The 17812-nt window shown below is 43.2% G+C and overlaps 1 protein-coding gene across 2 annotated transcripts in view; it reads right to left on the bottom strand.

Annotated features, from left to right (window-relative positions):
- Positions 1-3520: 3520 nt before the first annotated feature.
- Positions 3521-17812, bottom strand: part of SLC24A3 (solute carrier family 24 member 3) — a 172733-nt gene continuing 158441 nt past the window's right edge. For both annotated transcript variants that reach the window (XM_030489142.1, XM_030489144.1), the window contains exons 16-17: positions 16096-16161; positions 3521-15072 (exon numbers count right to left, since the gene is read on the bottom strand). In XM_030489142.1, coding sequence (XP_030345002.1) covers positions 14923-15072; positions 16096-16161 — 216 coding nt within the window. In that variant the 3' untranslated portion in view covers positions 3521-14922. The remainder of the gene's footprint in view (positions 15073-16095; positions 16162-17812) is intronic.

The raw sequence follows: 17812 nt of genomic DNA, 5'->3' as shown, positions 1-17812 counted from the left end.
GACAGTTGTATGGAACTGCCTCAGTCTCACTTGGGCCCAGAACCCTGCTGTGTGCTGGGCACACCCCAGAGCGTGAGCAGCAGGTCAGGGAGGGGATTCTGCCCCTCTGCTGTGCTCTGGGGAGACCCCCCCCCCGCAGTCCTGATCCAGCTCTGGGGCAACAGCACAAGAGGGACGTGGAGCTGTTGGAGTGAGGCCAGAGGCGGCCATGGAGATGCTGCGAGGGCTGGAGCAGCTCTGCTCTGGAGCCAGGCTGAGAGAGCTGGGCTGGGGCAGCCTGGAGAAGAGAAGGCTCCTGAAGGGGAGACCTTAGAGCAGCTCCAGTGCCTAAAGGGGCTCCAGGAAACCTGGAGAGGGGCTTTGGACAAGGGCCAGGACAAGGGGAATGGCTTTAACCTGCCAGAGGGGAGATTGAGATGAGCTCTGAGGCAGAAGTTCTTCCCTGTGAGGGTGCTAAGGTGCTGGCACAGACTTTTTCCCAGAGAAGCTGTGGCTGCCCCATCCCTGGCAGTGTCCAAGGCCACGTTGCATGGGGCTTGGAGCAACCTGCTCTAGTGGAAGGCATCCCTGCCTGTGGCAGGGGTTGGAACTGGATGAGCTTTAAGGTTCCTTCCACCAACAAACCAGTCTGGGATTCTGGGATTCTTTCTGGGATGCATAACCCCATTACTCCTCTTAAAAGGTGGCCCTGTCCATGGCTCTTCACAATGAAAGAGCATTGCACATCTTTTGGGATGCCAAGCTGTGGTGGCACATCCTGCTCTGCAAGCATGTGCTGCTTCTGTTGCCTGTGACCTGGGAGGATGCAGCACCAAGAGGCTAAAAACTATTTTGGGTGAGAGGCTTGTCTCCAAGCTCTCCCTTTTTCACTAGATTAACAGAAAGGAAAGCAAATGCTTGAATTCCTCAGACATGAGATGAAAGTCCTTGTTCCTCAGATGCAGTTCCACAGTGCTCACGTGGGCAGCAGTGCAGCTGGACCCTCAGCTGGGCTGTGGCAGGTAAAGGTAGTCTTTGGGAGTGGGGCATGGTGTCAGATTTTCCTTAGCTTTAAGAATGACATTTAGGAAGGAAAATTAGTTTGGCAGAGGCTAGGGTATTTATTGCTTATGTACATACAGTGAAATTTGTCTTGTCGTATAAAGGGAAGGAAAGATCAGCCATAAAACCTACATGGGGGGGGTATTTTTTTTTAAAGATGTTATTCCAAAGATTAAAACAAGGAAGAAAAGACATTTCCCTCATCAGCAGAGACATTCCTTAACCAGTCCTCTTCAAACATGATTTTGGGATGACTGAAGACTTCAGAGTTACCCATCAGATGTCATTATGCTGAGATCACAGGCAGATGCAGCTTTGTTCAAGCAGCACAATAAGGATGCCAATAAACAGGTCAAAATCAATTGAGCCCAGCCTGGGGGGAGACTGTCTCTGCAACTTGCAGAGAAAAGATCTCTCGTCTCTGGAAATGGTATTTCAAAGCAAATAGCTTTTGGGGTGGCAAAGACACAAGTTGGGCCTCTGTAAAGCAAGTTAGAAGTGACCGCCAAAGAGAAAATAAATAGGATTTGCACCCAGTTTTGCATCTTTATGATGAATAAAGAGGGCCAGGCTGGAGAGGAGGGTTAGCTTTCATCACTTCGTACTTCTGGTCTGATCTGTCATTTTTTGTTCTGAAGGAAACATTCACATCTTTGCTTGGCAGGGTTTGTGAGGGCTGAGGAATAACTGCAAAGACAACACAGCAACAGCTTCTAAAAATGCAAAAGTGAATACATGAATATGAAATGCACATTCTTCAACAACTGCTCCAGCCAAAGCCATGATGGCTTGCCTTAACGCTCTGATTTTCCTAACTTCAATGACAGCAGCTAGAAATTCACTCACTCCCCTGACCTCTGAAAACCAGTTTCTAACTTTCCAGGCTGCAAATTACACAAAATTTTTCTAAAGTGAAGTAATCACAAGGCTGAATCAAAAACGATGCATATTTGGCAAATCACCTTGGCAGGGGGTAGGGAGTGAGAGTATCTTCAGGGTCCAAAAGCCAACTGGAACAGCTCCAAGTTGTTGGAAGCTTGGATAATCTTGCTCTTGACGAAGAGCAAGATTATCTCTGAACCAGAAAACTAGGCATGGGGAAGTCTCTACAGAGACACCACATCCGTCCGGGTTCCAGCACACCTTTTGGGCTGCCAGCACACAGGGCTGGAAAGCAAACAATCGAACAGAGGGAAAATATTTTCCAGGCAACTGCTGGGCTTGCACTGATGAAAGACATTTTCTGTATTAACATCAAAGGCTGCACCTCATCTCTGTAGTTCTGGACAGAGACATGGGATCAGCATGTGTGCCTTTTCTGCACCGCATGGCTCTTCTGCATCTGCAAATAGCAGCAGATGTGTAAATAAATAAACTCTTCTGCCTAAGACATACCACTGCTTCCTGTGGACATGGTGGGTCCATCAGAAGGAAGATACCATTTTGGCAGTGGCTGTTACAAAGACAAAAGCAAAGGTATTTTAGGTGAGGTAGCCAGTCCCAATTACATAGCTTTTTATTCAAGGATCTCAAGCCCTTCTTTCAGAGAAAGTATAATGGGAGGGGAGGTGAGCTGAAGTGTCCCAACCTTCTTATGCGATGGGTCCGATCACCAAGGCAGACTCAGATTTAGTACGGACGCTGCAGTCTCTGCTAGGCTGGCGCAGAGCATAAAAGCAGCACAAGTATTCCACTACTCCAGAAGTACGCCTTTTAACAAGCCCTTTCCACAGGTTTTCCATAGCTTTCTGTAATGGAAGCTGGCTGCATCAGAACTGTTATAATAGCACCTCCTCCTCATTATTATTCCAAGCATGACTGAAAATATTATTCCAGGAATAACTTCAGAGGGAGGACTGGATCTCATAACCATGGCTGTCAATGGTGAATGGTCACAGGCACAGAATCCTTCCAGCTGGGACAGTGACAATCAACTCCCACTACCCTATTCTGGAAGAGAATAACTTCAGCACAGTGATTTCAGATCTGTATTGTTGTAACAGAGCAGAATTTGACTCCCTGTGTAGGAGCAGATAAAATTCCCTCAGTGTTTGTTTCTGTGTGGACTCCAATACAACCAGGTCAGAGGAGCCAGCCCACTCCTGCACAAACTACTGTGGTGCACATACCTTCACCACAAAGCCACATGAAAAGTGGCAGAGAAAATAAAAAGTATAAACCCTCTCTTTTCTTCTTCCTTCACTCCTTAATTCAATGCTCGGGTGAAATGAGTGGTACAAAGTATTCTCAGAACTATGCCAAAAATGAATAAATCATTGGGATTCTGACCCACAGGGGTGCTCGATTCCTATGTCCAAGCACACCCTGAAGTGTTAAGTTAGTACAAAGAGAGGATACTTTTATTGATAAACATTATATTGTCTTAGTGTAGATGTCTGACACATTATTAAATCAAATGACAAAACATTTAAAGTAATTCATTCTAATAAAACTTTTTTATATTCCATAGACAATAGTGCTGTGAATTTTGTTTATAGTGTAACACATTAAAAACACAGAAATACAAGTTTCTAATTTCATAGGTTACCAGCAAACAGAGAAAAACGCATGCTTTCGTTTCTGTTAAATTTGTAACTTACACAGGCAAGTGGAACAGCTATGCATAGAAGACTATTCTACAACAAGTTGTAAAACAAACATAAAGACTGACCTTATAATACTTGTACAAGTATGACAAAACCATTGTAACTCATTTCAAAAGGTAACAAATGTTTTGTCTGTGGCTCCACCATTTTAACACTTCTAAGCTGACTTTAAAAGTGATTTTGAGTAGAATTGCATTACTAGAAACCACTGGTTATTTTGTTTTCTGTCTGGCTGTAAATGAACATTACATGTGCATTTGCCCTCAGTACCACCTACGTTTTCTTCCTTATGGTTAGAAGCATCACAGAATTGTCCCACTCAGTGAAAAGGAACCCAGACAGCATCGTTTGATCCCAAATCAAATAAAAGGTGCTTGTACCAGTCACTTTTATTGCTGTGCTTCCTGCAGCTTTGATGCTGTGACTGTGCCATAAAGTAGAAAACCCACCACGCACACAATGCAAAGAAATCTGTGTGGTTTCCTCACGGTCTGTTTTAGCACAAGCCATGGTAGGGGTTGCAAACTCACCTCGATCACAGGGGCACTGGTGGGCAAAGCCCTTGCAAGGAAAAGAAAGCAAAGGGAAGTTTCTCAAGAGAGCCTGCACCCAGCAGCACCCACTGCCCTTTGGTGGTGAGAAGCAGCCCACCACTACTGAGAATCCAGCCACGGTTTTAGTGAATAAATGGCAGCTAATGAAAGCCTGGTCCAAAAAATACTGGATGAGCCAGAGGAAGAGAAGGTACAGGAAGGGGAGGGGAGGAGCCCCTGAAACTTGCACAACATACCTGAGGGGTAATGGGTCTGTCTGCTGACCTGTTTGCTCTAGTGAAATCGCAGTTTACCAGTGTATGGATTCCCACTGCCAGGCTTTGCTGGGGTCGTAGGCAGAAGCGAACTTCACCCCACGGGGCCACTTGCCACTCACCTGTGTCTGTGACGAGATGAACCACGCAGTCCTGCCCTCCTGCACATCCCTGCTGACTGAGCCATGGCCCAACCTCACCAAGGGATTTCAGACTGCACGGGACTTAGAGAGCAACGCCTGCCCCCCCTGCCCCACCAATCCTCAAAAGCCAAACACCTTCCTACTTTGGTTTCAGGCTTGAAAACAAACATTCAATGTGAGGACAAACAAAATCTGTCATTCCTTTAGCCCTTTCTTACAGATACTGCCTGCATTAAGGGCCTAGTAATGATTCTCAGCTTAACAAGAACAGTCAGTGAAGTCAATCTGGCACATTCAGTAAAACTTGTCCGCAAATCTTCAATGCATGGCAAAGGTCACTGCATACCAGCTCATCCCCCAGGTATACACACTGCCACTACCAATTTACACAACCATTTCTGTAACAAGTAAGATGCATACTTGTGAAGCTAGGATAAGAATGGTGTGGAGACATAGTTTTTGGCATCTCTCTTCCCGATAAAGGAATGCAGTATTTCTCACCAGCAAGAAATACCTTTCATCAGAAGGGTGCAAGCTGTAAAGATCAAATAGCATTGAGGTAAACCTTCGCATAAATGCAATCCCTGCAAAACTTGCAGTATCCCAATTACACAATAACCAGCTTTCTGTGATGCCATATCACTCGTTTGCACTTGCTCTTCACAGGTGCTGGATAGCTACAGAATCACACTTTGTGTCCTTTGCTTCTGTCATCCATTAAAAAAAACCCCAAACCTTAAGAACAAAGTTATCCACAAACATTTTGCTTTGGCTTCTTTCAAGAACCTGTTGTAGTTCAAGTTCTGTGCTTGCTCATCTGACCCAAGCATTGTGCAATTTCACGATACAGCTCCGAGATGCAGAAATGTGTGCTGCATGCAGAGGTGTTGACTCTCCAGTGAGAGTTACTGGAAGAGAAGGACTGCTACTGAGAACACAGGATGAACAGCTCTGCTCAGCTCTGGGCTTGACAGAATGTGGGAGCTCACATTATGCAAGTCTTGAACATTACGGAAACCTTTATGAAAGACTGATGCAATACTTCATGCAATCAGCCTTTACCTTCCAATTTTTTCTTTTCTAATCTGAAAAATCCCCCAGTCTTTAAGGTCTGATGAAATACAGGCTTGCAGTTTCCTCCTCCCAATACAATGTCTGTAAAATGACTCCATCAATGTCTGTAAATTGCTCCGTCATTGCTCCTGCATTTCCCAACAACAAGCCCTATTGTAATTCACACTGATAGCAACGATGTGATATAGTCTACAATGGAGATCTGCTGACCTACCCCAAAACAAACCAATGCAGTGGAAATAGGGAAGTACCACATATGCAAGTGGTTGCATGATTTTTATTGCAAGATTTCAAGGTGGAGATCCTGCCTGCTGTAAAGGGGAACCACCTTGTCATAAACCTGGGACAGTAAGTGTCAGCTTCACCCAAGCATTTGGTAGTGCATGACATCTGTTTGAAAGAGAGATCTTCGCATTTAACCAGAGCCATTTACTGTTAAAGGGAGATGGGTAAAACCAGGCAAAGGAAGATTACTTCCTTACTAAAAGGAGATACTAAAAAATAAAAAACCCTAAAAATCCCACAAACCTACTTGTTGGTATCTTATGAAACATGAATCTTAATTATTGCAAATGGTATCTTGTGACAGTGACATTAAAACATTAGAGTGCCACAAGTATTTGTTATTTATGTATTTCTGCTCTTACAGACCAAGCGGTGAGCATTGCAGAAGCATCTTTGGGTCTCTCAGCATTCCTCAGCTTCTCTACTAATATAAGAAGCATCCAAGAAGGCCTTGCTACTTTTTATGGCCACTCAAAGGGTGGTATGATGCTTTTAATGGCTTCGTCTGCTTGGTCCCCGGTTCAGGAAAACCTGGCATTAGCTTTAGATGGGGGACTGAAAGCAGGTTCCTAAATCTTTGGCCAGCATGGGGAAGTGTTTTCTCAAACCAGGGGCTCAGCTCTTCGTGCATGATAAATAAGTAAAACGTATAAATACTTCAGTGCAGAATTTCCTGACCCCCTCAATGTCTTGCACGTGCCTTTGTTTTTTTCTCAAAGCTGTCTTTGTGTCCAGAAAATGCAACTGGCATTTCAAATGACGATAATTACAATTAGAAGTAGTCCTGAATGTACAAAGATAAGCTGTTTAAGCTTTTGACTTGCTATATTATAGATATGCAACTGCAATGCACTACTCAGAATACCTTGCTAACACAATGTGGAAACAAATAAAAACTAGTAACCATCTTTTGCATTTATAAATATATGTGTCTAAGACTATTTTAAGTCCTGTTACAGTTAAGACTCTTAGCAGTTGCCACGATAGGGTCTTATTCCTACACAGATGGCAGCTGGTAACTACAGGGCTTCATTTTAACAACAGTGGACATACTGGGTATGTATGTGTGTATATATATATATGTTGCTTGAATATAAATCTATATTCATTTAAAAAAAATAAGGCAAAAAAATCTGCCAATGACTTATATGAACTACTGACAGAGTCCCTTTGTAAAACCAGCATCGAACAGTCTGGCTTCAGAAAGTGTAAAGTCCAGGTCAGATCTATAATCACTTAATCAGATCAATGATGTTTATTGTATAATGAGTGTCTTTGCATAACCAGAACTGAGCTGGATTGTATCCACTTTATTCATTTTGAGGCCACTAGGATATAAAGTATCCTCATACGTGCAAATTTCCCTTTGAAGAGTCTTCTAAAAGCCATCCTATGAAAACTCTTCCCATGCACTGTGTGATGACTGGTTATTTCAATGGTTTGGGGCATTTAAAGGCAGGCAGACAGCACTAGAACAAGGCTGTAACAGCCAGTAAAGGAGGTTTGCCTTCTGCTAGGGACTGCATTTGGTTTCTATAGCCACAGTGTGACATCCTACTTAGCCATCCTATAGAAAATTAACCCTTTCTCAATGATGGCTGTCCTCAACAAAGTTAAAAAGTGACATGGATGCTAATACAGGACCAGGTCCTGCAAACTGTCTTTCATTACCATAGTCCTGCCAAGAGTCATTAATCCTATTTACACACAAGCTGCAAGGACTCAAAGTCAGGATGTAAAAGCCTATTTTTGTAACATAACTTTCAACTTAAAGTGTTGGCTCGAGAGCATCAGAAGGTCCTAGATGTGATCCTTCATACTTCGCCATCTGCACGCCTACAGATGCAGTTGCACGAAGCTGGGACATGGGAGAGAACTCCCGCTGTGGGATCTTAGCCCATGGTTTGCAATGCAAAATTCTTTTTCCATCTCCTCCAATTGCAAACTGGAGCCTCAAATTCAAAAGAGCCCACCCAGGCCCTATGCACGCTCCAGGACTGCAAGAGCACACACCAAAGGAATTAACCAGCGCAGGGCAGACAGAGGAACTGCCCAGCTCTCCTTCCTGCCCAGCAGGAGCTGCTGAGAGCAGGAGGTGAGACAGGTACCTGTGCTGGTGTGTGCTGTGCACTGACTTGCTGGACATCTCCATGCAGAGTACAACCCCATCGGCAACTGCCCCAGGCTTGGGCTTGAGCCAAAGCCCTTCTAGTTCAGTTAAAACCCCCTTGCTTTTAACTTGAGGAAGCTCAGCATCAGGTCCTGTTTGCAAAGGAGAGCTACTAACATGGGCTCCTGTCTTGGAGGGGCATACAGGCAAGCGATAGACCCCTCCAAGGCAAAAATCTGCTTTCCTAAATAACATCAGGAGTGAAAACCTCAGCAGCTGACTCCTAGTGAACACTTCATAAAACTTTTACAAAGTCTTCTAGAAGTCACTTTCTGGATTTGAACCCAAGGCATGTTCGTTACAGGCTCTGGTCAGAGTCATCTGCTTACTGACTACAGAGGATTCTGCCCCTGCCAGGAGAACATTTTGCCTCAGTCGCTCCCTGAGAGAGCCCCCACTCTTAGACTGCACGTGCCGCTTTGCTGGGCACTTAAATAAACCCTGCTGATGCCAAAGAGCTGGATTCACTAAACCAAATTTCTCTGCAGAACACTTCAGCATGTGCCCAGCTTCCAACAGATGGACCTCTACACAACAAGGGATGTGCTTCAAGTTAGGCAAGTGCTGTGGTGCTTTCCGGACTTGCAGCTTAGAAGCCTGCCCAAACCAGTTTTTGGTTCTATGATTGTACGGTAGCCAGGTACCTGTAGGCTGATGGCACACTTTTTATAAGGAATTATCACAACCGGTCTCACTCAGAGATGTGGTGGTTTGCTGCCCTGGGGACTGCTCTACTGAAATGACCCCACCAGTTGCATACAGATCTCGCTGCACAAGCGCAGAGGTCTCTGTTTTTTTCATTCCTAATGACAGAGTTACATACCTCTATGATTACTAAAACTTGCTTAATGTTACAGGCCTCTCTCTCCACCATTTCTACAGTTAACTCTTTCTAGAGCCAAATGCCTGTCTCTATGTGCATGAAGTGAACAGAGCACTTGTGGCTGTCCCATCCCTGGCAGTGTTCAAGGCCAGGCTGGACAGGGCTTGGAGCAACCTGCTCTAGCGGAAGGTGTCCCTACCCATGGCAGGGGGTTGGAACTGGATGAGCTTTAGGGTCCCTCCCGGCTCCAATGCCTATCAGTAGACAACACTGACCAGAATTAAGGTAAGACTCAGTTCTAAGGGAAATCTGTGTTTCTGTTATGAAAAAGGAGCAAGTATCACTCCAAGCTAGCAGGCAGTAACCAGGGGATTGTGTGCACCAGCAACCCCCTTCTATCATTACAGCATGAGATACCCAGCAACAGGGGTTACTCCTCTGGGAATCCAAGCTCCTTGCTTTCCATGGTAGGCATGCCAATGGAAATGCTCAACATTTGAGCAGATCTACAATCAGCTACAACTGTCCTCATAGGTTCAGGCATACAACGTTATGTTTTCCCTCAACTAGCAATAAAAAGGTTATGTCAAGCTGTTGCTGTGAAATTATCATGTTGACTTTTAGCACCATTCAAATCCTACCTGGCAGACAAAGATCATATTGACAAGATCTGTCAAGTTGTCTTTTGTGGAAGGTTTAAAACTTTTTCTACAAGGCTGTTACAAAAAGTAAAATAAAAAACTACCTAAAACATACCATGATAAAGTCATTTTAACTATATAAATTTATTACAAAATCAGTTGTTTTAAACAAATTGTGCTTTTTAGATGCTTTCCTGAAATTAGATGCTTCTGCCCAAACGTGAATAACTTGGCCCAGGCTGTTTCAGGGTGGTGAAGAATGGATTTCACAGCCAAATTATATCCCCTGGTGCACAATGAAATAAACTGCCATTTCCTCCCTCATTGCTTTCCCGAGAATAAAGAAAACTTTTCCAAAGGACATGGATTTGTCCACACCTGAGACTGGTTCTGGAGATTCAGCCAAACAAGCCAGAGCAGTTTGGGTGGAAGTATATACATATACGAAATACACCTCAGATTTGAGGCCACTAAGTGCTAACAGGATATTCATGTAAATTCCCTTAAAGGTGCCAAGTTGTATTAATAGTTCTTCATTTATCTCTTCAGGTAAGAAAATAAAAAGTCCATTCATCTTTAAAAAAACAAAATGCAACAGCCCTTTCCAGGGCTTAATGCTGCAAACACGTTCACTGACCCTACGAAGCAGTCGTTGGGGTTTTGCCATTGGCTTCAATAGAGGTCAACTTTCACTCAAGTCAGCGAATACTGAAAACTCTCTTCCTTTAACTTTAAGCATTGTAGCTGATTCACCCAGTCGGCATATTCAAACTCTGCAGCTCCTTAATTTTGAAGTGGCTGAAGTCTTCCAAACATTCAAACTTCCACCACTTTCCTTAAAAGCATGGCTTTAAACTGGTCTGGTTCAAGTTGGACAAACCTAATAGAGACATTCTTACCTGGACTTAAGTCTATTTTAGACCAACTTATAGTGGCTGCTGATCAAGTGAAACTTCATGAATATAGGGAAGATTTAAATCCAGCTAAGCATGGTCCATTGAGATTGATTCATCTATTTAAACAAGTTTAAAGCCTCAGTGGCGTAACTTTGAAATGGACAAACCTTTCACTGCTGCATCTCTGTGAGCTTTATTTGAAAGGATTAGGGCTCCCAAAAAAATCTTGATATAAGAAACATTGGCCAATCAGCAGAAAATTGTGGTTTTCTAAAAAGTTATTCAACAATATTCAATCTACATTTTATCTTACAAATATTAATATGGTTATTTGGAAAAGGCATATAAAAACTCCTGTTCTGACAGCAGGCTATTAAATGGTTGCCCCATCTACATTGAACATTATTTTTCTAAAACTAGATTCCTGTTTTACCTGATGTGTTTTGTCAAGAAAAACCCAGTCATGCATCTCTGAATGTTAAGAATGAGTATTTGTTTTCGCAAGCACTAACATCACAAATCTAAAGCATGCCAACCAGTTGATTTTAATGACACAGCTGAGGACAGAAGGCAGAAAACAAAGCAAGCAAGTAGCATCACAGGCAAAAAACCCCAATGATACTAGTGGAAGGCTCCTCCCATGCACACGTTTCAGGTTGGTGTTCTTATTGCAGAAACCATCTACCAAAAAGTGCAGTACATCAAAAAACAAAAAAGAAAAAAAAAAAAAAAAGGAAGAAAAAAAAAAGGCAAGTAGAAAATTCACCTTTGGTAGGACATAAGCAGCTTTTCCATAATGCTTAAGTTCTCACCATATCGTATCCTACCATTCTGCCTTTGAACCGCTGCCAAAGGGAGGCCATCCACACCTCAAGCAGAGTTGAAACTAGCAAAGGCTCACATCTATAAATCAAGTCAAAGTCAGAGCTGCAGTGTAGTGCTGTCCACTGAGGAAAAGGCTCTTTAATCTTCCTTTGAAATAGTCATTAAGAATTGTCTGAAACAGCTGGGAATGGAAACAAAAAGAGTCCGAAAACTGGCCCAAAGACCAAAGTGCCTCAGGCATGAAGGTGACCCTTGCTCTCAGAATAACGACGATGCACAGGAATCCCAGTCACATTCAAAGAACACAACCCAACGTGGCTTCTCCCAGAGTTCCCCCAGCCCCCCAAACCCTGCGCCTCTCCAGAGCCTTGCTGTGCCTCAGCTGCCCCTTCTGCCAGCCCCAGCAGAGCCCATCCTGCCCCACAGCTCCAGGACTCTGTGTGGGGCAGAGGGCAGCCTCCCCTGGGCTCCTGCGCCGCAGCAGTGACCCATGCACTGGGCAGCAATGGGCACTGCAGAGCTGCTCGCAGGAAACGGAAGGCAGGTGCTGGCTGTCCCCTGTGCACAGCCTGCGGGGACCAGGATCTGACATTGGGAGGAGAGAACCCCTTACACCCAGTCCTCTCTGGAGCAAAGCTTTTAATATGCACCACATTTGAATATAACTGTCTATGGGAGTTTTGGAGATGTCACACAGGAAGGATGCTAAAAATTGCTCAAGTGTTTTTGCTTTGCGGATGTTTCCACAGGCTTTGATTATGCTAACAAATTTGAGAGGCTCTCTCTTTTGGAGACAAAACCAAGAATGCACACATTCACTTGGTCTATCTTCTTCCAAACCAGGTCTGAGATTTGGCTGTAAATCGTAAGCACATCTCACTAAAACTGTCAATATAGGAACTGCTCATCAATTCCTATATGGCACAATAATGGCAGTTCAATGTACCTTTTGCTTCTGCTTAGAAACAACTTGCAGAACATTCTTGCACAACACGCAAGTGTCAAAACAAGGTATTTCAGGTTTTACACACAATGCAAAGCTACGATACACTACAGTATTTAATGCACACCAATAGGAAAAGTTCCTAAAAAATACTCATGCAGTTTTTGTGCCACGGGATAGGTAATGGCTATTTCGTAGAAATAGATCCAACTGGCTCCATTGGAGCAGCAGTATAAATATTCAAAATAGAAGTAACAATAGGTCCTGATGTGAAACTTCTTTTTTTTTCTTCCCCAAATCTGTCCCTCTGTCAGCAAGGAAACAGTCTGCTTAGCAGCAACTGCATCTTGCTACAAGAGTATAGCTGTGTGTGGAGGGGGTGGCCTTTAGGGATATGTGCCACATCGTTGCTAACATTGTTTGATTTAAGAAAGTATTTTAGGTATTTTAGTGGTTATTATTAATCTCATTGACAACAACAAAAAAATCCCAACAGCAACAATAAAAAACAACAACAGAAAAAGTACAGCGGGCTTCCTAATGCGAGAGGACTTTCAGCAGGCATAGTGACGACAAGGCTGCTCGAACCACAGGCTGCATAGCTCAACAAGTAACAACACAACTGTTTTCCAGAAAGAAAAATGGTGATGCAGGCATGTCACTGACTCTCCACTGCCTGTCCCTGGACCTGTCCTGCTCCCTGCCAGGGAGCATGAGCGCACTTTGTCCACCAAAGCCAGCAGCACACAGCTTTTCCTATGACACTTCCTGAACATGCGCAGTGCAACAAGGGCCAGAACCTCCACACGCTTAGTGTGCCAAAGAATGAACATCGGGTGCTGAGCTGAATGGAAACCACAGGGGGTAAATATTTCCATTTACAGCACTTTGCCCAAACAAAATCAAACTGAAAAAGTCACTTCCAAAAGTGCAAATGAAATAAAACTTGGCTTTCTGTCTGTGAATGGGGTTCTCTTTGCTTTTTTTTTAGTTAGAGGTTTTTTCCCTGCTGTAGGTTAGGGTTTGGTGTGAGTTGTTGGGTAGGGATTTTTTTTTCCTCCCTTTTTTTTACATAGGGTTTGCTGTACCTTTACTACCAATATTTGCCGTTGTTTGTACCATAGACAAAAACATTCACCTAGCTGGTAGTATCTTAATACATTTCATAGTAGAACATATACAAGAAGAAAAAACATACCAAATGAATCAGAAGTGATCAGTGCTTAAAGTAAATACAAGAGCCAGCACTGGCAAGAATCCACAGTATCAATACATACAAATGAAGTTGTGATGGTGTTTCTCATGGGGTGGAATCTGCCTGCATATTAATACAGAATTATACAAAATCTAGCAGGGATATTGGAACAATGAACAGCTAAACTTTCACAATAGCTTAAGATCTGTGAGCAAGTCTGCATTGAAGATATTCCACATTTTAAAAAGTGCCATGTCTCTCTGTGTCTTCCTCCCTCCCAAAGGAGGGGCGATGAATCCACTTGATCTGTTATCGGGTAAGTTCAACTGCTTAAGACGACAAATATCTGGCCAGGTCCAGTGTATTCTTTAAAGAATGGCAAATTATGACTTCAGTAACTATATCTGTGCAAAATATGCCTCTTTCCTTTTAAAGAAACCAGTGTCTGTAACTCATTTAGAAAAGTTCCGACATGTACTTATGTCCTTCTCAGAACGAGTAAGACATGAACTATTGAATCCCCCCAAAACAAGAAATCTGATGAAGCAGAGAAAGTTCTGACCTTCCATTTCCATGTGCAGACCATTAAAAACCAGGACACTTCATTGGTAGCCCTCCAGGGCTGGCAATCAAACTATTGCTTGGAAATACCATGAACACCCTAGTAATAAAACTCCAATGTTAGTAACAAAATGATAGCAGTTATTACCCTCTGAATCCATGTTTACTTTGCATTCCTCATCACACCTGTACAAGACTCATTATTTATGGTCAAAAGTCATTGTCTGTTGCCTTGACAATCTTCTTTTAAAATGCAGTAAATCCATTCATATGCTGAGTACCTTGAATTGTATTCTCATATTACACTGCCCTGTGACCTTTGGATTGTTACAGGAGACCCAGCACACAGAAGGACAAGATGCAAGAGAAGACGTTGATCTCTGGCAATTAAAAAGTAAAACCAAACACACCTCCCCCCACCCCCAACCCCAGAACACAGCTAAAAAACAAAAGGAATAAAACAGACCAAAAAAAAAAAAAAAATCAATCCCACAATTCTCCTTGAAAATCAGCCCCTGTAGGATGTACCTCTTCTGCATTATAGCAATAGTCTTAAGTCATAAATTAGATTAGTCTTCCATCAAATAACTTAAAAAGAAGAAAGAATTGTAGCAGACCAGTTTTGCCTGGCTTGACGCCAGTTAGCAGCCAGTTCATCCCAGTCACACTGTTCAAAAACTGAGCTAGGAAATTACATGAATGTTGAAAAAAATAATCTTCACATCGATGCAGGATTTGTCCAGGTTGCGGGGAGTCAGGGAGAGGGCAGACCTAGATGGGGCCACAGGTCCTATGAACAGTGAGCAGGATATACGTCACGACTTGGAGGTGCACCGTGTTCAGGAGATGCCAGCCGTGGTTTGTATTGCACAGGTAAGAAGGAAGTTCCTCCCGACAGTCTGCCACCTACATTAGTGATCTCTGCACATGGGCAAGTTCACAAAAGTGAAAACATTGAATTCTGTCATGATGGAGAAACACAGGAAGATGCCATAAAGGGAAAGGCACACACACCCTAGCTTCTTATCCAGTTTCCATTTGTTCATGTGGACGCCAAAAACCTACAATAAACACAGAGTAAGCCACCACAGCAGGAACATTTTGAACAAAGAGGTAAATCCCTTTCTCAAATACAGGAACACAAAAGATGACTGTCCCCCTATTGATCATGGTCACTTGGAAGCAATCACAATGCAAATACCACAACAAGTGAGCTGAAGACCACAGGTGAAGTAAATCAGAGTAGCCCCCTCACAGTCATTGAAGCCCCATTGACTTAGATCACCTTGAGCCCTGGCCCAAGGGCCTTAAGTTTCTGCAATGAATTTCGTTTTGACAAGAACAATCCCATTTAATTCAGAAATATTTTCAAAGGCCAGATCCCCTTTTCCTCACTCAAAATGCTTTATGTGCTCCTCTGCATCTCAATCTGGAGCCACAGAGTCTAAGGCTCTGCTCAACTTTGCTTAGTTTGCTCTCACACACACCTCTTGAAAGATTAAAGTCTTGTGTATGTGGGAATTGTGTTGCTGTGCAATGCCCAGGGGCACTCTCTACAGCAGCTGGTCTCAAGATTTGGAAGATGTCACAGAAATTCCCTTCTCCTTATCATTTCTAATCTGCTATGCTGGACATGGGCAGGTCAGGGAACATGAGGCATGGATTTCAATAGAAACATTGTCACGCCCAGGCACTATTTATTCTGGTTGGTGTTGCAGTTCAGAATGTTCTTACAGAGAGCCAAAGCAAACTGTAGAGCATTCTGTCTACCTGTCCAACAGGAGAATGGCTCTTGTCATACATCAAGGGATTTGGTCCAAGTCTAGCATGAGAAATAACTAATGGATCTCTTGGGCTCCTCCCATGAAAAATACACAAATATGAGAGGCATCCTGTGACAGAGACAGCTTCTGCAAAGTACCAGATCAAGGTCTTGGAAAGTTTACAATAGGAGTGACCATTCCTATCCCTTCACAACAGACCTTGCAACCACTATTACAGCTGGAGGTGAGAAAGGAACAGGTGAAGAAACTGTCTATAAAAATCACTCTTTGGAAATGAAGAACAAAAGACTATATACATACTGTGACAAAAACAGATGCCAGCAGGAGACCGACAGAATAGATAAGTCCTCTGCTGTTTAACCGAATCTGTAAAAGAAGGAAGTTTATAAAACCATGTCACAATTTGAAGCAACAGTATTTCTCTCTGCTGATAATTCAGTAATCCTAAACTGCTGAGTTGCTGAACACTGGCTTGCAAGCTGTAAGCACCAGTTCAGACCCATTACATCACAGATTATTTATTTTGCATGCTCCCTATTACCAAAGAAAGAGTACTGATAGAGTAGCATTCTTAGGAGCTGACAGCATCTCGAACTGTTACACCTCACACAGGCTTTGTCATTCCTTATACTGTTATATCATGGAATTTTCTTTTTGGCACTTAACTCCTATGTCAGTCCTGCAAGAATAAACAAGGGAAAGGAAATTTTGCATTCAGTCATCAATTACTGCTTCATAGTGGGGGAAAATAAACAAGGACACACACAAACACGTGATTTCTTCCCTACTCTTACTCATCTCAGTGAAGGAAACAAGTCAGTAATCTCACAGCCTGCACCTCAGCTGCTGCAGATCACCGCTATCAGTGCGGCATGGTACACTAACACAGGCTGAGCATAACTTAGCACTGAGGCAAATAGGTCAAAGAATCATTTTATTGTCTGCAGGGCTGTGTAGAGATACCATCACTAAGGTAGCCAGGCACACCACAGGCCTGATGGAGCCACCTCCATGACAGAGCCGCAACTGCAGCCACTGTGCCAGCAGAGAACCAAAATACACATTCAAAGCCGAGGAGCTATTTAACTGCTACTTTTAGAGGCTTTAGAGTCTAACCAAAGGCACTCACCTGCATCTTTAAGCCCTAAATATATTTAAAACCATTATTTTATGCAACATAAACCTAGAACTACATAGGAAGACTAGAGGGAGTAAAACACCTCTCCAATCCTGTTCCTCAGCTAGGATTGTGCTTTTCCTCAGTTTCCCATTCTTCTCTTGAGGAGCTCAATCAATGCCCCTTTGGGTATTTTTATACTATCTTCTCAAGCAGTATCATCTGCAGTATCATCAAGAGAGCACTCAGATGGAGGCTCTCAAGGCATTTCTGCAGGGGCTACTGTGTGAAGGATACTTCCTCCCAGGGAAGATCATCTCCAGGGAAGCATGAGGGCAGCTGGAAGCTGCGGCGTGGGTACCATGAGTGACTGCACTGCAAATCTTTAGACCACTTATTATCAATTATTATCTTAAGGCCACCATAAGGTAACACCGCCTATTGTATTCCTCCCTGTACCCTCTATGCAATGAAACCTGCGTGAAGCTGAGTTTCAACTGACAGTCACCAAAACTGATTGCTACTTAGAGTAAAATGACTACTTAACTTTCCTGGCAGAGATCAATCTTAGCAAGAAATTATGTACAAGTATTTTTCAAGGATGCTTTAGAAAAGGACATTGCTACTGTTTGTTCAGTAGACTTTGATTCTCTGGAGTGCAGGTATATTTTCAGTCACACCACTCTGCTGCTGAGGTCAAACAGCAAAACTAAATGCAGTGATCTTCCTTAGATGGACTGGTATCCAATTCTTAATTGCTCAGCTTGCTCTACATTTGTCTACTAGGAAAAGCAGAAGCATTAGTCCGTTCCTGCAAATAATCTGCAGACAAGATTCCCAGAATGAAAGCTCATTCACCTCAAAATACATTTTTTTTTTTTTAATAGCTGGATTTATCTC

Source organism: Strigops habroptila, chromosome 6, assembly GCF_004027225.2.
Source record: "Strigops habroptila isolate Jane chromosome 6, bStrHab1.2.pri, whole genome shotgun sequence".
Lineage (NCBI taxonomy): Eukaryota > Metazoa > Chordata > Aves > Psittaciformes > Psittacidae > Strigops > Strigops habroptila.
The sequence above is the reverse complement of the archived record's forward strand: the minus strand, read 5'-3'. Positions and strand labels throughout refer to the sequence as shown.